Raw genomic sequence first — 24,419 nt, 5'->3', positions numbered from 1 at the left:
CTGATCAAGATAAAAAATCACGGGATTGGGGAAATATACTAGCATGGGTGGAAGATTGGCTATCTAACAGAAAACAAAGAGTTGGGATAAATGGTTCGTTCTCGGGCTGGCAATCAGTAACTAGTGGTGTTCCGTAGGGGTCAGTGCTGGGACCCCAACTCTTTACAATCTATATTAACGATTTGGAGGAAGGGACCGAGTGCAACATATCCAAGTTTGCCGACGATACAAAGATGGAAGGGAAAGCAGTGAGTGAGGAGGATATAAAAAACCTGCAAAAGGACATAGACAGGCTAAGTGAGTGGGCAGAGATTTGGCAGATGGAATATAATATTGGAAAGTGTGAGGTTATGCACTTTGGCAGAAAAAATCAAAGAGCAAGTTATTATCTAAATGGAGAGAAACTGCAAAGTGCTACAGTACAAAGGGATCTGGGGGTCCTGCTGCATGAAACACAAAAAGTTAGTATGCAGGTGCAGCAGGTGATCAGGAAGGCCAATGGAATCTTGGCTTTTATTGCAAGGGGGATGGAGTATAAAAACAGGGACGTCTTGCTGCAGTTATACAGGGTATTGGTGAGGCCACACCTGGAATACTGCGTGCAGTTTTGGTTTCCATATTTAAGAAAAAAGATATACTTGCTCTCAAGGCAGTTCAGAGAAGGTTCACTCGGTTGATTCCGGAGATGAGGGGGTTGACGTATGAGGAAAGGTTGAGTAGGTTGGGCCTCTACTCATTGGAGTTCAGAAGAATGAGAGGCGATCTTGTCGAAACATATAAGATTGTGAGGGGGCTTGATCGGGTGGATGCGGTGAGGATGTTTCCACTGATGGGTGAGACTAGAACTAGGGGGCATAATCTTAGAATAAGAGGCTGCCCTTTCAAAATTGAGATGAGGAGAAACTTCTTCACTCAGAGGGTAGTAAATCTATGGAATTTGCTACCTCAGAGAGCTGTGGAAGCTGCAACATTAAATAAATTTAAAACGGAGATAGACAGTTTCCTAGCAGATAAGGGAATTAGGGGTTACGGGGAGCGGGCAGGGAAGTGGACGTGAGTCTAGATTCGGATCAGCCATGATCCTATTGAATGGCGGAGTAGGCCCGAGGGGCCGTATGGCCTACTCCTGCTCCTACTTCTTATGTTCTTATGTGTCTGTGGGAAAGGCACGAGGGAGCGAGTTGACAGCGGGTTCCCGACCCACTGTCAAAAACCCCCCCCAACTTTCCCACCCGACCCGCCGCCACCACGGAAAATTCAGCCCATTGTGGGAGCTGCCAGGGAAGTAGGCATTGGCTTGCTGTTGGCCAGATAGCAGCTGCACAATAATGGTCTAGAACCTCCATACCATCCACAGCATGAGGCACAAGGCCTCGGGTGGCCACTTCCATACCATCAATCACCTCCTCGATTCTTGAAAAGCAAGCATCCAGGTGGGATTCGGCAGCTGGTGTTACTGATTGGGCAGCGACATGAAGCAGCTGGTCCTCCTGAATAAAGCAGCCTTTGACTCATCTATGCACAGCAAATTGGCTGACGCCGCACATGTTCTCTTGCTAGCCTGGTAGGAGTCGGAGGAATAAAAATCGAGTCAAGCACAAAGGCTTTTTATATATCTGGGTTTTTTTTTTACCTCAAGCAAGCAACCTTTCTTCACACCCAAGGAATTCCTCAGCAAGTCAAACGTCGATCGGTAAATCTCCACCTTCTTCAAGCAGCCCACAAATGATTTGCTGAGAACTTCTTTCCTGCAACAACAGCCAACGATTGTAGTTAAAAAGCTGAATTTGAAACAGCATCACAGCTAGTACAATAGGTTGAAGTAGGTAGGGATTGTTAAAAAGATATAGCTTAGCTTTCCTGAAAAGTAAACAGAATGAAACTGTCTTCAGAAGAAAACGATGGCCTCTAATTTCCGATCGGAGGCTTCCCGCGTGCGGAGGCCTCCTATTGGAAAAAAATCTTCGGACTTAGCTGAGGGCTCCAGAGGTGCGTACATTTCCAATGCTGGGCTTCTCCACAGTCGAAATGCGCAGGGCCCACGTATCCCAGGGGCGCATGTGGTTCGCAAGCGTCCCTGGGATCACATAACTTGAGGGTTGTGTGTTACGGATTGCAATGTACTAAAATAGCAATCAGAATTAACTTGTACAGCGCAAAAGTAGTGCAAAATAGCCAAATAAATTATACATTTCAGGGCCAGTACTGAAGCTAGGTAAGAAAACTCATTTCTAAGTCAATCAAGCAATGAAACATTGGGAGCTTATAGCCCTATCTCTGGTCATATCCAGTGAGACTCTGCAGCATCGGTGCAGTCTTGCAATTTTGGCCTGGTAATACATTAAAGTACCTGTAACTTCTGGAGCGAGGCAGTCCCCCGATGTATATTGGATCTTTGTGTCCACGATTGAGATCAGAAGCAGTTCCTGGTGATTCTCCTTGTTTGGTTTCTCGATCAGTTGAATTAAATGGGTCCATGACAGCCAAAACACCTGTGAACATTCAATACAGCTACTCTGTTAAAACGTTCCTGGTGATCCTGGCGTTACTGAGCAGGGAAGTCCCAGTGTTTGCACCTCCGATCTCGATGGTAGGGGTGCTATTCTTCACTTCCCTGTGCCATGACCGGAGAAAACGGAAGCCAGCTGTCCTGTCCTGATCATTGGACAGTGATCCCTGTTGGGAAATGTGGCTATCAGCTGTTAACAGGACTGGGTTCGGCTATTATGTCCCTCATGACGGAGTACCCGCCAATAATTACTGTCTGCTCACACATGAAGAATGGCCACTTGAGCAAAGTACTAGCAGGTTGCTGGCATGTGTGGGACAGAAAGGTAACTTCAACGATCCCATGCTCCTGGCGGGGGTGTCTCGCCCGAAGGGAGACGGTGTCATATTGAAGTCAATACAGAGTAAAGTCAGGCGGGGTGTAAAACGGGCGCCTGACCTGAACTCGCCCCATCCCGCCCAGTGGATTACGTCAAAATTAGGGCTCACAATCTCAAGTCTCTGACATGTGCTTTTGACCGAGACCAACCATAGGAGTGCTGGAGCGGTGACTTTACCTTTGGATTGCAAGAAGAGTCAGCACCATCAGGGCAGGAGGGGAGAAAATTGGAGGAAGAAAATTGGAGGGAAACAAGACAGCAGCCACTATTGGGAAAGCAGCGACATCATCGTCACATTGGCCCAAAAATTCGGGTCGGAGGCTTCCCGCGGGTGCAAGCCCCCGACCTGCACTTACCTAGCGCGCCGGCCGTTGTGCTGTGGGCCCGTGTGGGATTCCGATCCTGGGCCTGCTCCAGCTGCCGACGCGCAGTGCTTGCGTATCCCAGGGGCGCAGTTAGTTCGAAGCGTCCCCTGGGATCACGTGGGCCATGGGGAGCCAATGGTAGCAGGGAAATGCCCATTCGTAAAATTGACAAGAAGAGCTGTCAAAACTATAAATACTACAAGCCCCAAAACATCACTAAAACTTCAAATAAATTTTTTTTTAAATCACATTTTTAAAATAACTATAAATTACATAAAATAACTATTTTAAACAATAATTTAAATTTTTGAAAAGATTAATTACATTTTCTAACGGGGCTAAAAATAAACTTACCCTTCTTTAAAGTATTTAAAAATAATAAACCTGTGGAAAAAATGTTTTAATTTTAATTAATTCACCACTTACCTTGTTAAAAGCCGGCCTTGCGCCTGCTTTTTACATGTGTAACTCCTGGAGACTTACGTTTTTTTTCCAGGTTTCTCCGGCGGGAGGGTAAGTTCCAGGCGCACGCGCTGCCTCTCCGGCACACGCGTTCGACCTCTGAACCCCTTCCTTTAAGGGAACGGAAGTTCCGGTTTCCCGCGCATGCACGAAACCAGAACTTTCGTTGGGCCTACAGGTGAGTACCCAGCGCATACTCACCTGTGGGGATCCAAAGTTCTGGGCCAATTATGTTTACTGAACATTTACGTTACTCACAAGGTATTTGTTAAGAGAAATAATACTTGTACTTATACAATTTTATTATCATGTCAAAACACTGAGAATCGTTTTTGGAAGTGCGTTGACTATTTTCCAATGTGAGTAAATGGGGCAGCCATTCCGCATCAGCAACATCCCACAAACAGCAATGAGATAAATGGCCAGTTAATCTGTGTTTTTTGTGATATTGGTTTGAGGGAGGAGTGTTGGCCAGGACAGTGGGAGAACCTCTCTGCTCTTCTTCGAATAGTGCCAGGATCATTAATGTCCAACTGAACCAGCAGAACAGGCAGGTAGGACCATGGTTAGCAACTCATCTAGAGGACGAATACTTAAGAATAAGACCGCTATGGAGCATTTCTCGGGAATATGTATTCCTTTAATTTTTATCAAGCCTAATAAAGTGAGAAACATGAACTCAGATAGACTTAGAAATGAGTTTTCTTACCTAATTTCCGGTTGCGGTGAAATGCAATTTTAAACCATGTTCCATTGTTATACCGCTTTTCGGACATAAGGGTTAGAACTCCAGACCCAAGGTCAAAAGTTACTCGAACTTTCCCATCTGCCAGCTCTACTGCTAAGAAATCTCTCTGATAAAAGATAAACAGGATTACGGGGAGGCACATAAGTTTGAACATTTCTCATACAGCAATGAGTCAATCTGACTCCACAATTTAAAACTCGTGTTTGCGGAAAGTGCATTCTGCGATTCTGTCCCATTTTCTCTGTTCTGTGGAAGAAACATGAAAAGGAAGCAGGTCCGTCTGCAGAACAACTGATCATAAACCAGACTCAATTCTACTTCTTCATTCTGCTAGAAACAAACATGGCTTGCTAATCAGAAAATGAACCTCCCCATCAGACAAAAACAGCCCCAAGCAGGTGCTCAGTTGTCGGGATCCATTGGAAGGTGTTATCTTTTTGATATTTCGCAGACAGAAAGGAGTTTCACAGCCTATTAAAGGGAATCTGAACCGCATAGCACAGCATTACAGTATCCATGATTTGAGTTACAGTTAGAGTCATAGGGGGAAAAAGTCGGTTGTCTGCGCCACCCATTAGCGCCTAAAGAGGTTGAGAAGTGGAGCGCTAACCAACTAGTGCCCGGGCGCAGCGAACCCTGCGCCTCTTCCCAAATTGAGTGGACATTTAGTGCCGACTCTAAACCGTTGCGCCCGCTCACCGGCGCACGCAGATCATGACGTCATTTCAGTGTGCAACGCCGTTGGGGTGCCCCGGACCGGAAATTCAGTGGCGCCCCCCTCTGTTCCGCCTGGCGCTAACAAGGACAGGTTACCTTGAACGTTTCCCAGTCGCTGTCGGGCTGGGGGGAGCGCTATTTAAAGGGGACTCTTCCTGGATTATTAGTGGTAGCCATTTTTGGACCACACCTTCTGTGAGAGAGAGAGAGTTGCTCAGAGACAAATGGAGAGCCATTTCTGCAGTGAGCCAGCGCTGGCTGAGGAACTTTAGCCTTCTGAACATTACTTTGCAGTTGGTAAGCTTCTCAACCGGCATAACTTTCAGTGCGCACTTACTATGGGGGCTGCATTGGATGGGAACGTCATCCTTCTCAATCATATTGACAGGGCACAGAGACGCAGGGATAGAGTGGCAGGCATGGCCAGACGGAGGAGGGCCAACAGACGTTGGCACACGAGACCTTACGCTGCCAGGGTTTTCGGCCAACAGTTTTCGTATATCAACATGTCGGAGGAGCAGTGTTTCCAAAGGCTGCGCTTCAGTAAGGAGGTGGTCACTGAGCTCTGCCACCTGCTTCAGCCAGATCTGCAGCCTCAACTAAGGTGTAGGACATCTCTGTCGGTGGCTGTGAAGATCACTGTGGCTCTAAACTTCTATGCCAGCGGCTCCTTTCAGGCCGCTACTGGGGACATTGCCAACATCTCACAGTTCGTGGTGCATTGCTGCATCTGTCAAGTGACTAATGCCCTCTTTAAAAGGAGACAGCAGTACATCTCCTTCCCAATGACCCCGGACAAGCAGCGAGAGCGCGCAGAGGGCTTCGCAAGGATAGCGGGCTTCCCCATGGTGCAGGGCGCCATTGACTGCATGCATGTGGCTTTGCGGGCGCCTCTAGAGAATTCCGCATCCGAAAGGGGTTCCATTCTTTGAATGTGCAGCTGGTCTGTGACCACCGACAGCTGATACTCGCTGTCAATGCCCACTTTCCAGGCAGCAGCCACAACGCCTTCATCCTGCGCCAGACTTCTGTGGCAGACCTTTTCGAAGCCCCGGCTCACCCAGGAGGCTGGCTTCTCAGGGACAAGGGCTATCCTCTGTGCCCCTGGCTGATGACCCCGCTCCGTTCACCCAGCACCCCTGCTGAAGAACGTTATAATGAGAGCCATCAAGCGACCAAGAACATCATTGAGCACGCAATCGGCGTGCTGAAGCAACGGTTCCGCTGTCTGGCCCATTCCGGAGGAGCCCTTCAATACTCACCTGAGCGAGTCTCCCACTTCGTGGTTGTGTGTTGCATGCTGCATAACCTGGCAATCCTCAGGACCCAGCCAATGCCACCAGACATTGAAGCACCAGCAGAGGAGGAGGAGGAGGAGGAGCAGCACCAAGACGGGAGGGAGGCACAAAATGCAAGGGCCGTCCGTCAGAGGCTTATAGCAAGTTGCTTCTAGGCCCCTCTGAGGGAATGCTTTCTGCCATTCCAAGGACATGAATGGAACCGTTCTGCTACCCCTAAGCTGGTCAAGGCAACAATTACTGCAAAGAACAGACATGGACATTGTGAATAAATAAACGTCTTTATTTAACAAAATGTGTATCCTTCCCGCATGACAAAGCAATGGAAACAAACAGCAAAACAAACAGACTGCCACATAACTGTCTCTCACACCCTGGAGACAATGTCCAAAACATAACTGTCTCTCACACCCTGGAGACAATGTCCAAAACATAACTGGCTCTCACACCCTGGAGACAATGTCCAAAACATTACTGGCTCTCACACCCTGGAGACAATGTCCAAAACATAACTGTCTCTCACACCCTGGAGACAATGTCCAAAACATAACCAACATTCAGACCAGCATCCTTGGCCTTGAATGAAAGAAATAACATAATTTGGCAGCACCTCCTACTTTTTGCCCTTCGATGGTGATCTGCTTCCCTTGCGGAATTTCCCCCTTCCCGCCCTGCAGCTCCTCCGTAGTGGGACCCCAGTGGCTGCAGCAAGGCTGGGGGAGGCCTGCTGACTGTCCGAAACTGAGACCGCAGATGCCCTTGAGGTACGGCCTGGACCAGCTCTGGGCCTGGAGGGCCCGGCTGCTGACTGCTCCAACTCCGCATGGGCGGAAGCAGTCTGTCCTACAGGTGGTGGCAGCTGCAGTGGAGAAGTGCCAGTGGTGGCATCAGGAATGCTGTTATCCTGAGAGCGGACAGCAGCTCCCTGGTCGGCCGACACACTGGCACTCTGATGGGGCAGCACCGCAGCATGCGCAGCAATCGGCTGGAGCACAGATTGCTGGCCTGCTGTGGCGCGGCGAGGGCCCTGGGGAATCCTGCCCGATCCAGCGAGGGTGGCAGCAGTCAGTGCTTACGTGGCCTCAATCTGCATCTGCATGAGACCAGCCACTGACTGCGTGGCAGCACTCAGCACTTGCGTGGCAGGTGCCAGTGCTTCGCCGAAGTCTTGGACACTCCTTGCCAGTGTCTCAATGGAGTTGGGCATCCTTGCCACTGCAGCCATGAGCTCAGTATGCCTCAGCCCAGCCTGGGCGCTCATTTCTGCGAGGGCACGCACCTCTTCTGCGCTCTGTGCAGCAGCACTCGCGGCCCGACTCGCCCTCCGGGGAGACGGCCCCCGAGCTTCCCTACCCCCCTCGTGTTGCTGCAGGCCGCTGGGTCCTGGAGCTACATCCTCCTCAGACCATTCCCCCCCGCTCCCCTCCAGGGAAGGCGTCTCCCCAGTCTGGACATGGGCTGGCTCGCCTGAGGGTGGTACGGATGGTCCGGCTTCCTCCTCCTCGTCGCCTCCAGAGTCACTCGCACTGGCAGCTTGAGAGCCCGCCTCCCGAGCTGGTGATGCAGCATCTGAAAGCAGGGAGGTTCAAGAGTGGCTTTAGCGAAAGGACAGGGTGGCAGCAAGGGATGCATGAGTGCTGCAATGCTCTGAGTTGGCTCGAGAGTGAAAAAGCATGCTGGTGTGGGGAACAAGTGGAAGGAGAGAGGTCAAAAAGGTGATGACCTTACCATTGCTGTCCACAGTGGGGTCGGCATCTCCAGAGGCGACGGGGCCAATCATCCGGCTTGCCACAATCCGGTGGACTCGCTCCTCCAGGTCTGTAAGGGTCTGCAGGTGAGGCCGGCCTCCTCTGGTCCAATGCTGTTGCCTTCTATTATTGGCCAGCTTGGCCTGCAAGAGAAAGGACGGGGTGTGATGAAACCTGCAGCCCTGATCTGGCATGACATGCCTCCCATGGTCGATTAGCCCTTACATTATGCTGCCCTGATCTGGGATGACATGCCTCCCATGGTCGATTAGCCCTTACATTATGCCGCCCTGATCTGGGATGACATGCCTCCCATGGTCGATTAGCCCTTACATTATGCTGCCCTGATCTGGGATCACATGTCTCCCATGGTCGATTAGCCCTTACATTATGCACAGAGCTGAATGTGCGTGTGTGTTTCCAGAAAGGGCCATGGGTGCTGGATGACAGCTGGCCATTGGGGCTTTGCACACCCTCTGGCCATAAAGTGAGGTCCAGATGGAGGGATGAAGATGATTCTGGAAAAGGCACTCACCCTGACGACCCGAGTGAGGTCATTGAACTTCTTCCTGCATTGCACAGGAGTCCTGGGAACCATGCTGTTGGAGGTGACTCTGTTGGAAACCTCCCTCCAAGCTCTGCGATAGTCGCTGTGTTGAGGCCTCGTGCCATTCTCTGGGTAGAGCACAGATCGCCTGCGCTCCACCGCGCCAACCAGAGCATCCAATGCCCCCTCGCTGAAGCGCTGCGCTCTCTCCCTGGCCCTCTCCATATTCATGCAGTTGTTGATGCCACAGGTAGGTTACCGCCGAGTTTGAGGCCTACGAGGCGCAGGCTGCGGCTGGAGATGATAATCGATCTGCCCGGCGCCAGCGTGTCTGGCTGAAATCGATAATTGACAGCACCTGCGCTGCGTCCGCCTGTGGAGAAATTGCGTTGTGCCGCCGGGTTAGCGCTTTAAGACTGTCGTGCAGTGCCTGATTTCGCGCCGCAATCACCTTCAGGGGCGCAGCTACCCAATATCGCTCGAGGTGGCGATAAATTGCGCCTGGCGCTAAACTTTGCGCACCGCCAATACTAGCGCCCCAAATGGGGCGATACTGAATTTCTCCCCCATAGAGTTATACAGCACAGAAAGAGGCCCTTCGGCCCATTGTGTCCGTGCCGGCCATCAAGCCCTGTCTATTCTAATCCCATTTTCCAGCACTTGGTTCATAGCCTTGTATGCTATGGCGTTTCAAGTGCTCATCTAAATGCTTCTTGAATGTTGTGAGGGTTCCTGCCTCTACCACCCTTTCAGGCAGTGAGTTCCAGATTCCAACCACCCTCTGGGTGAAAAAGTTTTTCCTCAAATCCCCTCTAAACCTTCTGCCCCTTACCTTGAATCTATGCCCCCTTGTTATTGACCCCTCTACTAAAGAGAAAAGTTCCTTTCTATCTACCCTATCTATGCCCCTCATAATTGTGTACACCTCAATCAGGTCCCCCCTCAGCCTTCTCTGTTCTAAGGAAAACAACCCCAGCCTGTCCAGTCTCTCTTCATAGCTGAAGCGCTCCAGTCCAGGTAACATCCTGGTGAATCTCCTCTGCACCCTCTCCAATGCAGTCACATCCTTCCTATAGTGTGGTGACCAGAACTGCACACAGTACTCCAGCTGTGGCCTAACCAGCGTTTTGTACAGCTCCATCATAACCTCCCTGCTCTTGAGGGATTGTGAACAAGCCTGCCTGGGATTGCTGCTGAATTGTACTGGGAGTACTTTCAGCTTGTACTACAGGTAGACTACCCTTTATCCGGACTTCCGAAAACCGAAACCCTCTAAAAACCGAAGGTTTTTTCGTTCAGCGTAAGTCGTGCGTACGAACGAAAAAACCTTCGGTTTTTAGAGGGTTCCAGTTTTGGAAGTTCGGATAAAGGGTAAGTCGTGCGCACGACCCCCCGCGGACCCCCCCGCCGACCCCCCCGCGGACCCCCGCCGACCCACCTTCCGAAATCCGAAATTCTCCTTTATCCGAAACTCGGCTGGTCCCGAGGTTTTCGGATAAAGGATAGTCTACCTGTATAAGAATGACACAACAAAGTACAAAAAATTGCCCGTGAAAGATTAATTCATGAACATTCAATATTTTAACAATTCATAGCGGAAATAAATGGAATAATGTTTCAAAAATGATTTGAGTTTTACAAGTACAGTCAGTACACAGTTATAAAAGAAGGAATGACACAGCAGTCCGAGCTGCATGATGCTTACGGTGCCATTTGAAGCGAGGTACAGCAGCAGGCCATTTGGTGAGAATGTGCTGAAGTGCATCACCAACTGAGTTGTTGTGGAGCGTAATATCTTCTCGACAGCTGAATAGCCGCTACCATCAAAGTGGAAGGCGATGTCTTCATTCTGTGATCTGCAGATTATGTACAATGCTCATCTTCAACTGATTCTATCCAACCAATGTACATCACAGGTTGACATCTTCACATAGAGGTGAAATCCGATGTATTAGATTATTACACTAAAAAAAGCAGCATTATAGAGTACGATAGCAAAATACTGCAGATGCTGGAAATCCGAAATAACAACAGAAAATGCTGGAAAAGCTCAGCAGGCCAGGCAACATCCGTGGAGAGAAAATAGAGTCGACGTTTCGGGTTTAACCCTTTATCAAGACTAAAGAGGCACAGGGAATGAAATAGATTAAGAGGCCAGGCTGGGAGAGAACAAAAGAGAAGTGAAGAGACATTGGCCTAGAAATTCAGTGGGCTGCGCCACCAGTTTGCGCCCAAAGAGGGCACTCAGTGGCTTTTGCGCCACTGGCCACAACTACCGCGATATTTAGTGGGGCGCTAATGGCGGCGTTAGCCTGTAGCGCTGCGCCGCCACCGATGACGTCATCGGTGTGCGCAGCGCCCCGCTCCCGCCCCGATGACCATATTTGGTCACGCCCGCCTCTTCAGCGCCGGCCGCAAATAGCGACCGGTACACAGGGGCCTACCTGTGGCGGTAGTGACGCTAGTTAAGGTGGAGGTGCGGCCGGCCGCTTTTTCGGCGGCCGCCTGCCAGCACCTCCGTCCCCGGCCTCCTACACCCCGCCCCCCGCGGCATTGCCGGCTGTTTCCCGAGAGCCCGGCACTTCTCCTTGGTGCCGGGCTCATTTGCCGGCACTCGCGAGCGGGGATCGCGCTGTTGCAGGCACCTCCCCCTTAACAGTGGGAGGAAGGCCTGCAGTACCGCAGCGTGCCGTGCCGCAGCGTGTGGCGCTGCGGCCCTTAGCGCGCTGAAATTCAGTTTCAGTGCCCCAAGCGGGGCGCGGGAAGCCTCGATTAGCGGCCCGCTTCCATTTGGGGCGCAGAAACTGAATATCTGGATGGTGCAAGTGGCTCCGCTCGCAGCGGTAATTCCGGCGCCCAGGCGAGCTTGGCGCCCCAAACGGGGCCCAACTGAATTTTTAGCCCATTAAGAGGTATTCAAAAGGAGACGAGATGGTGCTAGGACTAGTGGAGACAAAAGACGGCTCTAAATGAAGTGTGAAATGCGCTGGCAGAATGGGAGACAGCTACCATGTGGGAGAGAGAAACATAGAAACATAGAAGATAGGAGCAGGAGTAGGCCATTCGGCCCCTCGAGCCTGCTCCGCCATTTAATGAGATCATGGCTGATCATCCAAATTCAGTACCATGTCCCTGCCTTCGCCCCATATCCCTTGATCCCTTTAGCCTTAAGAAATATATCCAACTCTTTCTTGAATATATTTAATGAACTGGCCTCCACCGCCCTCTGTGGCAGAGAATTCCACAGGTTCACCACTCTCTGGGTGAAGAAATTCCTCCTCATTTCAGTCCTAAATGGCTTACCCCTTATCCTTAGACTGTGACCCCTGGTTCTGGACTCCCCAGCCATCAGAAACACCCTTCCTGCATCTAGTCTGTCCAGTCCTGACAGAATTTTATAGGTTTCGATGAGATCCCCCCTCAATCTTCTAAACTCCAGTGAGTATAAGCCCAATCGACACAATCTCTCCTCATACGTCATTCCTGCCATCCCAGGTATCAGCCTGGTGAATCTTTGCTGCACTCCCTCCATGGCAAGAACATCCTTCCTCAGGTAAGGCGACCAATACTGCACACAATACTCAAGGTGTGGTCTCACCAAGGCCCTGTACAACTGCAGCAAGACATCCTTGTTCCTGTACTCGAACCCTCTTGCTACGAAGGCCAACATACCATTTGCCTTCTTAACCGCCTGCTGCACCTGCATGCTTACCTTCAGCGACTGATGCACAAGAACACCCAGGTCTCTTTGCACTGCCCCTTCTCCCAATCTATTGCCATTCAAATAATAATCTGCCTTCCTGTTTTTGCCACCAAAGTGGATAACCTCACATTTATCCACATTATAGTGCATTTGCCATGTTTCTGCCCAATCACCCAACCTGTCCAAATCGTACTGGAGTTTCACGACATCCTCCTCACAGCTTACCCTCCCACCCAGCTTTGTGTCGTCTGCAAATTTGGAGATATTACATCCAATTCCCTCGTCCAGATCATTAATATATATTGTGAACAGCTGGGGTCCAAGGACCGATCCCTGCGGTACCCCACTAGTCACTGCCTGCCACTCGGAAAATGACCCGTTTATTCCAACTCTTTGCTTTCTGTCCGCAAACCAGTTCTCTATCCAAGTCAATACCTTGCCCCCAATCCCATGTGCCTTAATTTTGCACGCTAATCTCTTATGTGGGACCTTATCGAAAGCCTTCTGAAAGTCCAAATACACCACATCCACTGGTTCTCCCTTAACTATTTTACCAGTTACATCCTCAAAAAATTCCAGTAGATTAGTCAAGCATGATTTACCTTTTGTAAATCCATGTTGACTTTGTCCGATCCTGTCACTGTTTTCCAAGTGCTCTGCTATTACATCTTTTATAATAGACTCTAGCATTTTCCCCACTACCGATGTCAGGCTTACCGGTCTATAATTCCCCGCTTTTTCTCTACCACCTTTTTTGAATAGTGGGGTAACATTAGCTACCCTCTAATCCATGGGTACTGTTCCAGAGTCTATCGAGTTCTGGAAGATGATCAGCAATGCATCTACTATTTCTAGGGCCACTTCCTTAAGTACCCTGGGATGTAGATTATCAGGCCCTGGGGATTTATCGGCCTTCAGTCCCATCAATTTTCCTAACACCAAAAAAAAGGAAAGGGGGGTGGGGGAAACCAAAACAAAGGTGTGGATAAAAAATATAAGTAAAAATGTAACAGAGGCCGAGGTTATGACCTGAAATTGTTGAACTCGATATTGAGTCCGGAAGGCTGTAAAGTGCCTAATCGGAAGATGAGGTGCTATTCCTCGAGTTTACGTTGAGCTTCTGTGGAACAATGCAAGAGGCCAAGGACGGTGAGGTCCGAGTGGGAATGGGGTGGTGAATTAAAATGACAGGTGACCGGAAGCTCGGGGTCACCCTTATGGACTGAACGGAGGTGTTCCGCAAAGCGGTCACCCAATCCGCGACTCTTCGGACGCCCTCCGCCACTTTAACAGTTTCCAGTTTCCTGGCCCCAACCGCTTCCTTTTCACCATGGACGTACAATCCCTCTACAGCTCCATCCCCCACCAGGATGGCCTGAGGGCGCTCCGCTTCTTCCTTGAACAGAGGCCCAACCAGTCCCCATCCACCACCACCCTCCTCCGCCTGGCTGAACTTGTTCTCACATTGAACAACTTCTCCTTTAACTCCGCTCATTTCCTCCAAATCAACGGTGTTGCCATGGGTACCCGCATGGGTCCTAGCTATGCCTGCCTTTTCGTGGGATATGTGGAACAATCTTTGTTCCAGTCCTACTCGGGTCCCCTCCCTCACCTCTTTTTCCGATACATTGATGACTGTATCGGTGCTGTTTCCTGGTCTCGCCCTGAACTAGACAATTTCATTCACTTTGTCTCCAATTTCCACCCTTCCCTCACCTTCACATGGTCCATCTCTGACTCTTCCCTTCCCTTCCTTGACTTCTCCGTCTCCATCTCTGGGGATAGGTTATTGACCAGTATTCACTACAAGCCCACTGACTCCCACAGCTACCTGGACTACACTTCCTCCCACCCCACCTCCTGTAAGGACTCTATTCCATTCTCCCAGTTTCTCCGTCTCCACTGCATCTGCTCCGATGATGCCACCTTCCACACTAGTGCTTCCGACATGTCTTCCTTTTTCCTCAACCGAGGATTCCCCTCTACCGTGGTTGACACGGCCTTCGACCGTGTCCGTTCTATCTCCCACACTTCTGCCCTCACCCCTGCCCCTCCCTCCCGGAACCACGATAGGGTTCCCCTTGTCCTCACCTTTCACCCCACCAGCCTCCACATTCAACGGATCATCCTCCGCCATTTCCGCCACCTCCAAAGTGATCCCACCACCAAACGCATCTTCCCCTCCCCACCCCTCCCCTTTCAGCATTCCGTAGGGACCGCTCCCTCCGAGACACCCTAGTCCACTCCTCTATCACCCCCAGCACCCCTTCGCCTGGCACCTTCCCATGCAAGCACAGGAGATGTAACACCTGCCCTTATACCTCCTCCCTTCCCACTGTCCAGGGCCCCAAACACCCCTTCCAGGTGAAACAGCGATTTACTTGTACTTCTTGCAATCTAGTATACTGTATTCGCTGCTCACGATGCGGTCTCCTCTACATTGGGGAGACCAAACGCAGATTGGGTGACCGCTTTGCGGAACACCTCCGTTCAGTCCGTAAGGGTGACCCCGAGCTTCCGGTCGCCTGTCATTTTAATTTACCGCCCCATTCCCACTCAGACCTCACCGTACTCGGCCTCTTGCATTGTTCCATGGAAGGCAAGGACGGTGAGGTCCGAGTGGGAATGGAGCAGTGAATTAAAATGACAGGCGACCGGAAGCTCGGGGTCACCCTTACGGACTGAACGGAGGTGTTCCGCAAAGCGGTCACCCAATCTGCGTTTGGTCTCCCCAATGTAGAGGAGCACCTCGGCCCCTATTACATTTTTACTTATATTTTTTATCCACACCTTTGTTTTGGTTTTCCCCCCCGCTTTCCTTTTTTTTCTCTCTCCCACATGGCAGCTGTCTCCCATTCTGCCAGCGCATTTCACACCTAATCTAGAGCCGTCTTTTGTCTCCACTAGTTCTATCACCATCTCGTCTCGTTTTGAATACCTCTTAATGTCTCCTCTTCTCTTTTGTTCTCTCCCAGCCTGGCCTCTTAATCTATTTCATTCCCTGTGCCTCTTTAGTCTTGATAAAGGGTTTTGACCCGAAACATTGACTCTAATTTCTCTCCATGGATGTTGCCTGGCCTGCTGAGTTTTTCCAGCATTTTCTGTTGTTATTCAGCATTATAGAGTGTTTGAATCGAAGCAGTTTCACCATCTCACTCAATCTACTTCCCTCCAAATCTATTGTTGGGCCATTGTTGGATAATTTGCAATGGGCTTGACACCGATTAATAAATCTTCCCTCTAGAAAGACTGAGTTCGAAGGCCCTGTTAGACATGGAGCGGGGGGAGCGGGGAGCCATTCCAGTGCAGGAACTTTGGACATTTCATGTAGCTCAGGATGTGGAGCTGACTTTACGCTAATCCGGGGGGAAAAAATGGGTGCTCCCAGCAAACTGCATGAGACGTATTGGGAGCGCTGTGAGGTCAAGGGGTGTTATTGGGCACCGGACTCTCCTAAAGGGCGGATAGCTTTTAATGATCATTGCATTTGCAGCTTTGTACACTTTGCGAATATTAAAAAGTAGCAAAGCATCTGAACAAATAAATGAGTTAAGATATTAAAGACAGGAGAATACCAAAAGGGCAGCAACTCACGGTCATGAAACCAAGGAACCCGACATATTGGCCAGGGCGTTCCCCACAGCACCTGTTCCACACGGGCACTGAGTGTCTGGAGCAGTGCTCAAGCGGTCACGTGCGCTATAGGCTGATCCTCTGATCTGAATAAAATTCAGGAGCATGATGAACCCAACGTACGGTAGTGTGCTACGTGTGGGCCTCAGTGCCCTGAAATGTGCCAGACATGTGCAGCTGAAATAAGGATCGAAGCAGTCGTACGGCTCCCTTCAAATAGAAGGAAACACTCAAATCTTTTTGTGGAGATGTCTAAAAAAAAAAACAAATTCTAGAAATCTGAACTTGGAAAAAAAAACGCTCTAAATTTACAGCAGTTTAGCCAGCATCTGAAAGAGAAAGATAGATTAATGCTCGAGGCATGACCCATGAAGAGAACTGGTGATGTGCACTACTCAAACATTAGCCTAGCTTTCTCCTTCAAAGGCTGACTGAACGGCTGTGCTTTTTCTGGTCTTATTGAAATCCTTACCTTTATCATTGTCAAAATGAATGTGAACTATGCAACCCACATTTACAATTGGCATTACAATTGGTTCAAACAACAATATCTGTTTACAGCTGTGCAGTGTTCCAAGAACAGACACAAATCTCAGCAAAATTAAAGACAAAAAAAGAAATTTTGCATCCAGCTTTACAAAAATGCACCAGTGCACTGGGCAACGTGTCATGATTCTAAAAGCCGTGAAGCATTATTTTGCCCACAATTATCTTAAAATAAAGATTAGAAAGTCGGTGCGTAGATTAGAATGTCTCAGGAGAACGATACTTACAGCAACAGCACTATGCTGCAGAATCGCAACGTATTCCATCTCTCAGACTAGTACAAAAACGGTATTATAGCGGCAATATCACAGCGGGGAAATGAAAGATGCCACAATGATGCAGTAAAACGGTGCTCTTTTAAAGTTGGGGTTGAGTCAAACATTATTAGGCACCACAAGGTGGGCTTCATTCTGCCACTGGCTGTGCTACATCTTACCTGCGAGTGCTTGGTGTCAACATCACCCAACCTTGAGGGGCACAATATTCATCGAAAAGAAAATTATTTAAGAAAGTGCCAGCAAATAAGGGAAGCTGATCAGTTTTTACCTTGCAAAGCACCCATTGCAATTCCCTTCTCTTTCTCGATAGTTCCACAAGCCAATGGATTTTCCATCTAGGAACGCTTCGCCCATGCAGCCTTTGAAGTGGGTGACCTTCACAGCGGGTGCTTTCTGTGCACAAGTGAATGGCGTTATTGCAAGGAATTGGCGCACAGAGGTTGATGCAAGAGAAGGCTGTACAAAACAGTGATCAGGAAAGAACCAATACCCCAACTGACCTTCACTTGCCTCGAGAGACCTCCAACAAACACCAGGGTAGAATTATTCACATCCAGTACAGTAGAGATCCCAGGAGATGTGGCTGTCTTTACCGCTGGCTTGTCTAAGCTAGCGGATCCAATTTCTTGAACAGATAAGGTACCCATACGTCCGAATCTACCAAACAAAATTGATGGCATTTACATTAGAAATACATTTACCACCCAAACAGATGGTAGACATTTAACTCCATTTTACCCTTCAGCTCAGAGTTCCAATTCTTGTTGGAAATTGCTCAGTTACAAGTGCAATATACCTTGTGAAAACTTCCAGTTTCAGACTTTTAATATCGTGCAAGCAGTCTGCAGCATCTGTTCTCGTTTACTTTTTGACATCAAATTAGACCACAATACACAGCTAAAGATATCAAATGGATATAGGGCTGAATTTTCCTCCAGGGCAGTACTGCCGCCGGAGGAGGGTCGGGGCAGGACTCTCATCCGCTGCCCTGACTCCACCATGACTCCGACACATTTTCCTGGGTCAAGCTGATTCCCAGCGAGATCCTCACTACATAGAGACAGCCCGCCACTGTTGGCCAGGAAAATCCGCTCGGGCTACAACCGGACAACCGTACAGGGCCTCAAGGTGGAGCAGAAAGCCTATTTTGGGGTGGGGGGGGCGGTGGCGGGGCGGGTTTGAAGATTGAGATTGCTAGATTTTTGTTGGGTAAGGATATCAAGGAATATGAAGCATTAGCGAGCGAATGGAGTTGAGGTGCAGGTCAGACATGGTCTAATTGAATGGCGGGGCAGGCTCAAGGGGGCTGAATGGCCTACTCCTGTTCCTATGTAAGTGCCCCCCAAATTTTTTTTTTACAATTAAAGTAGAAGCTCTCACAGAGCCGTGGGTGTTCCAGCTTTAGGTAAGGGGCCTACAGGTGCCCCCCTAATACGCCCTCGCTCACCTGCCGCTGTCCCAGGGTGTAACCACCACCCCTTTCCAGCAGTCTTGGGAGCAGGATGGAGAAATCAGCTGGTTTCCTTGACCCGTCACCATGTCAGCATTTTATTCTGGCGGGGAGGTCATGGGGAGGGCAGATGAAGTCCTTGCTAGGGAGCGAGATGGAGAACGATTCCTGGCAGCACAGGCAGGGGTGGGGATCTGGTGGTAGGCCTCCCTACCCCTCTTACGACCCTCTCAATTTTGAGCAGTGTAGCGGAGGAAGATCCGGCCCACCAAGATTGCGGGAGGGCTAGTCTCACTCTATTAATTTCGCAGTAAAAGCTACAGCTGATGTGCAGTAAAACTATGCAATGACAAATTTAAATTTACAGTCAATCTCTGGGCAGTGAGAAACAGAATTAACAGCACCCCAAGTCGCCAGAGTTGATCAATTGGTAAAGCCAACGTGCAACTAGTTCGAACGGACCAGAAGGTCCCAGCTTGGGTCTGTGCTGAGTACACTGATTGCAGCCAAGACAGTGCTGTATATTAGACATCACTGACTAGCCATGGGTGTAGCTACGGCGACACTGCTTCAGCCCCATGCTAGTGGAAAACGCCATACACACAATACAGGTAAATGTACGTCATGTGTATATTTACTTAACAAATATCTGTCACCCATCAGTGTGTATCTTTGCAGTTTGAAATTCAGACATGAATTTATCAGAGTCAGCACATCTTATTGCCGCTTCTAGGTTTTTCTCCAGCAGTGGCGAGCGGTACTTTGACTTCGTCAGAGTGCTTGCTGAGAATGTTGACTCGCGCAGTGAGCTCACCCAGGCCCGCCCTCGCCCCCCATTCAGAACGTGATTGGATGCTGCTTGTCCATTGCCATGACATGCCCAGTTGGAGCTGCTCGCTATTGGCTGTTTTCTTCTGCTGGCCTGGAGTGTTTATTCTGATTGGTCGAGCTGACCACAGTGACTGCTCCCCTCTGCATACCATGTTGCTGGTGTTTCCATGGTGCTGAAGTCCGGTGTTTTCGCCTGTGGTACGCACCATTTTTAGCGCACAGCCAATAAGCAGGAAGCAAGGCACGCACAACAATCAATAACATTCGCCCAGAAAGATTAAAGTACACCGGCGTACCGTGGCTGCGGTGTGTACCATCTACAAGATGCACTGCAGCAACTCGCCAAAGCTTTTTCGGCAGCAGCTTCCAAACCCGTGACTTCTTCCACCTAGAATGACAAGGGCAGCAGGTGCATGGGAACACCACCACCTCCAAGTCACACACCATCCTGACTTTTTTTTATTCGTCTATGGGATGTGGGTGTCGCAGTCAAGGCCAGCATTTATTGTCCATCCCTAATTGCCCTTGAGAAGGTGGTGGTGAGCTGCCTTCTTGAACCGCTGCAGTCCGTGTGGCGAAGGTACTCCCATAATGCTGTTAGGGAGGGAGTTTCAGGAATTTGACCCAGCGACGATGAAGGAATGACGATATATTTCCAAGTCAGGATGATGTGTGACTTAGAAGTATATCGGCCGATCCTTCATCGTTGCTGGGTCAAAATCCTGGAACTCCCTCCCTAACAGCACTGTGGGAGTACCTTCGCCACACGGACTGCAGCGGTTCAAGAAGGCGGCTCACCTCCACCTTCTCAAGGGCAATTAGGGATGGGCAATAAATACTGGCCTTGCCAGCGACGCCCACATCCCATAAACAAATTTAAAAAAAACATGCGTATGCCGTGCAAATATGAGTATTGAGCTCACTTGCCCAACAATCGTGTCTATTAGTCATTTACTTGCCTGGCAGCGTGAATCCTGTACCACTTGTTATTGTTAATTTGAAGATCAGGGTATTCTAATCTCGTTGTCCCAGAGCCCACGTCCCACAAGAAGGCAACTCTGCCACGTCGCATCTCCAGAGCTAAGAATTCAGTCTGTGGAACAGGCAAAGGTTTAACTTGAGCCCTTCTTCGGTAAAAATGGTCCAACCAGTCCTGACGCCACTTTTGCCATATGCAAGGTTAACTGAAACGGTCTAAATCTGAGGTGTATAGCCAACCATGAAACTTTACATTTTGTTCTAAAGGGATGTTCAAGCAGAATTAGACAAATCAGATGCTATGTTGTCGTGCTGTTAGAAAATGGTAAAAATCCCCAGATATCATTGCAAGTGATACCATCTGGCTCTAAACTAATTTCGAGAATCTGCACAGAATGTCCCAGCTCTCGGAGAACACTGGGTTTTTCTTCTTTAAATAATTAAAGAAAACGATTCAAAAATGAACAAATTGTGTATTACAAGGTATGGTAAAAAGTTTTGTTAAATATTCTTTTTCAAATTGTGAGGAATGTTAGCACTGGGAAATAGAACACATTCCCATCTCAGACACACACACACAGTGACAGCATCAAACACTGCCAGTGTCAGGTATAGCAAGGGTAAGATGTAGAGTAAAACCCCCGCCACTCTACCCCAGCAATGACTCCCAGACTCAGAGGAGTATTTCTTATTCCAAGAGTGTGGTACAGGTAGAACGTCCCGAATCCGGCAACCTTGGGACCGAGGCCAAGCCGGTTTTTCCGGACTTCGGAACGTGTTTCTGATGTCCGAAGTCCGGAAATGCCCGAGCCCAGGTTGCAATATTTCCGGATTTCGGACAACAGAAACACGTGCCAAGTCTGGAAATGTCTGGGTCCGGTTTTTGGTAAGCCTCCCTCAGGGTGTCCGGATTCCGGAACATTTTACGGATTCCGGATCCCTGCCACCAATTGTCCCGGAGTCCGGATTCCGGAACTCCGGATTTGGGACGCTTAACCTGTATTTCCATTTCTCACAACCAGCCACTTTTTGCAACCTCTTTGTTTGAGAGTTCTGATTAGTGCTGAATTAGGACAATTTGGATTCTGACGAAGGGTCCCAGACCGGAAAGGTTGACTCGGTTTCTCTCTCCACGGATGCTGTCTGGCCTGCTGAGCGTTTGCTGCATTTTCTGTTGTTATTTTAGGACAATTTGGAACTGGGTTGAGATTGTTCAAACTGTCACAGCTGGCAAATAGAATAGAATTTCTTCTTCAGAAAGCACTGCAGTGAAACCCAAGTCTAGAGGTCAAAAGGCGGTGTGCTGACATATTGTGGCCCCCATGGTAGATAAGTTATGAATGTGCAAATATTGATTTGTAATTTCAATCTGGTTTATCCCTCCAACTTTTCCTGTTGAAGGACTAATGGATCCATTAAAAAGGTACCAATTTTTTTTTTTAAACATTGAAACTCATGTTGCATGGCACCAATTTTGCAAACTGCCGGTTCTTAGCACCTTCAACTAGTTAATATAGAAACATAGAAGATAGGAGCAGGAGTAGGCCATTCGGCCCCTCAAGCCTGCTCCGCCATTTAATGAGATCATGGCTGATCATCCAAATTCAGTACCCTGTCCCTGCTTTCTCCCCATATCCCTTGATCCCTTTAGCCTCAAGAAATATATCTAACTCCTTCTTGAATATATTTAATGAATTGGCCTCAACTGCCCTGTGTGGCAGAGAATTCCACAGGTTCACCACTCTCTGGGTGAAGAAATTCCTCCTCATCTCAGTCCTAAATGGCCTACCCCTTATCCTTAGACTGTGAGTCCTGGTTCTGGACTCCCCGACCATCGGGAACATCCTTCCTGCATCTAGTCTGTCTAGTCCTGTTAGAATTTTACAAGTTTCAATGAGATCCCCTCTCATTCTTCTAAACTCTAGCGAATATAAGCCTAATCGACCCAATCTCTCCTCATACGTAATTCCTGCCATCCCAGGTATCAGTCTGGTGAATCTTCGCTGCATTCTCTCCATGGCAAGAACATCCTTCCTCAGATAAGGTGACCAAAACTGCACACAATACTCAAGGTGTGGTCTCACCAAGGCCCTGTACAACTGCAGCAAGGCATCCTTGCTCCTGTACTCGAATCCTCTCGCTATGAAGGCCAACATACCATTTGCCGGGATGAGATGTTAAAGATGTGAATAAAACAGCATTACAACAACCAGATCAAAAGCAGATGCTGGATTTTTGGTCAAGTATATTTTTTCAAAGTCCAATTCACTACTTCTGCAATAACAACCGAAAATGCTGGCAACACTCAGCAGGTCAGGCAGCAGCTCCCCATGGATACTGCCTGACCTGCTGAGTGTTTCCAGCAAGTTTCTGTTGTTATTTCAGATTATCAGCATCCGCAGTATTTTGCTAATGTATCACTACGTATGCATCCTGTTGACTGCAAAAAGAAATACTTGAGCAAAATAATGAGTTGCTGGGATATCTAAATGGACAACTTTTTAAAAAGATTTTGCCTCACCCCACCCAATCTCACCCATAATCCATGGCTACGCTCCCACTGATACTATTGGTGTATTACCACAATAAATAAAAAGATTAGAAATACACATATATTATTCAAAAAATTAGTTTCACTAGTCTAATTGTACATGTGGGAATAAAGACTTTATGAATTAACTACACTTAGTAAAGAAAGGAAAACAGCCCATAAAATTACTGTGAAATAGTCCAACAGAACCACTTTTAAAATCTCCAAAAACGTATTGCCATCTAAATAATAATCTTCCTCAAGCACAAGAAAAATGGAAAATAATAATTCCTTTTCAGTTATTTGGAGATCCAGTTTCACGATTTAAATGCATTTGAAGAATGGGAGTTTGTAAATCGCAATGGATCACGCCAATGATTTGTTTCCTTAAATATATTCAAGAAGGAGTTGGATATATTTCTTAAGGCTAAAGGGATCAAGGGATATGGGGAGAAGGCAGGGACAGGGTACTGAATTTGGATGATCAGCCATGATCTCATTGAATGGCGGAGCAGGCTCGAGGGGCCGAATGGCCTACTCCTGCTCCTATCTTCTATGTTTCTCTATTTGAATAATCTGATCGTCCCGTAATATCTTTACCCTCGGTAGGGGAAGTGCCACAGTTTGTATCAGCGGCGGCAACGGGTTACTCACGCTGGTGCTGCTGCCCAGGTAGAACAGCAGGTTTTCCGGTTCAGAGGTTTTCATGCTCAGCGTCAGAGTGTTGTAGTTGCTGCTCAGCAGCGCTGGCTGGTAGGCACGGATACAATCTCGATCGGCCGATACTGCCACTTTAATCTGGGAAAAGGTCAAATTCAGGATTAGAATTAAAACCCTCTTGCTGCTTAAAGAAAGACTTGCATTTATACGGCGCCTTTCACGATCTCAGGACGCCCCAAAGCGCTTCACAGCCAATGAAGTACATTTGAAGATTGTAGTCACTCTTGTGATGTGAGAAACGTGGCAGCTAATTTGCACTCAGCACGGTCAGATAAACTGTTTCAGTGATGTTGATTGAGGGATAAATATTGGCCAGGACGCCAGGGATAACTCCCCCTGCTCTTCTTCAAAATAGCACCATGGGATCCTTTAACATCCACCTGAAAGAGCACAGACGGGGCCTCGGTTTAACATCTCATCTGAAAGTCAGCACCTCTGACAGTGCAGCACTCCCTCAGCACTGCACTGGAGTGTCAGCCTAGATTTTGTGCTCTGGAGTGGGACTTGAACCCACAACCTTCTGACTCCGAGGCAGGAGTGCTACCAACTGACCCACTTCCTTACCTCTGTGAAGCAATCAAAGTACTGCTTATGTTTTTAAAACAGTGACTTCACTTGAAAAGTACTTCATTGGCTGTAAAGCGCTTTGAGATGTCCGGTGGTCGTGAAAGGCACTATATAAATGCAAGTCTTTCTTTCTTTAAAAAAAAAATCATCATTTGGGTAACACAGGTTTAAAGTGAGGACTTAGCTTTCTTCTGTGTTGGTAAATGTTTACACTCTACTGCTACTGATGCATGTTTGGCACCGGTGCCATTTGGAAACTTTCAGTGTACCAATGCGAAAGTGCAGGGTGCTGCTGGTAGCTGGCTCTGATATTAGCGCAAGGGCGACCACCTCCAGCGCAAACCCAACGTTCACTAACTGCTTTTAAAAAGGGTTCACTCCATCATAACTGTCCGGCCAGCTCTTAATCG

General features: G+C 48.6%; 1 protein-coding gene across 1 annotated transcript in view; it reads right to left on the bottom strand.

Annotated features, from left to right (window-relative positions):
• Nucleotides 1-24,419, bottom strand: part of lama1 (laminin, alpha 1) — a 406,389-nt gene that overhangs the window by 45,920 nt on the left and 336,050 nt on the right. The window contains exons 45-52 of the mRNA XM_085992396.1: nt 23,377-23,520; nt 20,174-20,307; nt 17,434-17,590; nt 17,202-17,326; nt 10,479-10,629; nt 4,425-4,569; nt 2,351-2,492; nt 1,634-1,748 (exon numbers count right to left, since the gene is read on the bottom strand). Of these exons, the coding sequence (XP_085848522.1) occupies nt 1,634-1,748; nt 2,351-2,492; nt 4,425-4,569; nt 10,479-10,629; nt 17,202-17,326; nt 17,434-17,590; nt 20,174-20,307; nt 23,377-23,520 (1,113 nt within the window). The remainder of the gene's footprint in view (nt 1-1,633; nt 1,749-2,350; nt 2,493-4,424; nt 4,570-10,478; nt 10,630-17,201; nt 17,327-17,433; nt 17,591-20,173; nt 20,308-23,376; nt 23,521-24,419) is intronic.

The sequence above is a fragment of the Somniosus microcephalus genome, chromosome 7 (assembly GCF_052327205.1).
Source record: "Somniosus microcephalus isolate GS21.2 chromosome 7, FLI_Smic_1.0, whole genome shotgun sequence".
In the NCBI taxonomy this organism is placed as follows: domain Eukaryota; kingdom Metazoa; phylum Chordata; class Chondrichthyes; order Squaliformes; family Somniosidae; genus Somniosus; species Somniosus microcephalus.
The sequence above is the reverse complement of the archived record's forward strand: the minus strand, read 5'-3'. Positions and strand labels throughout refer to the sequence as shown.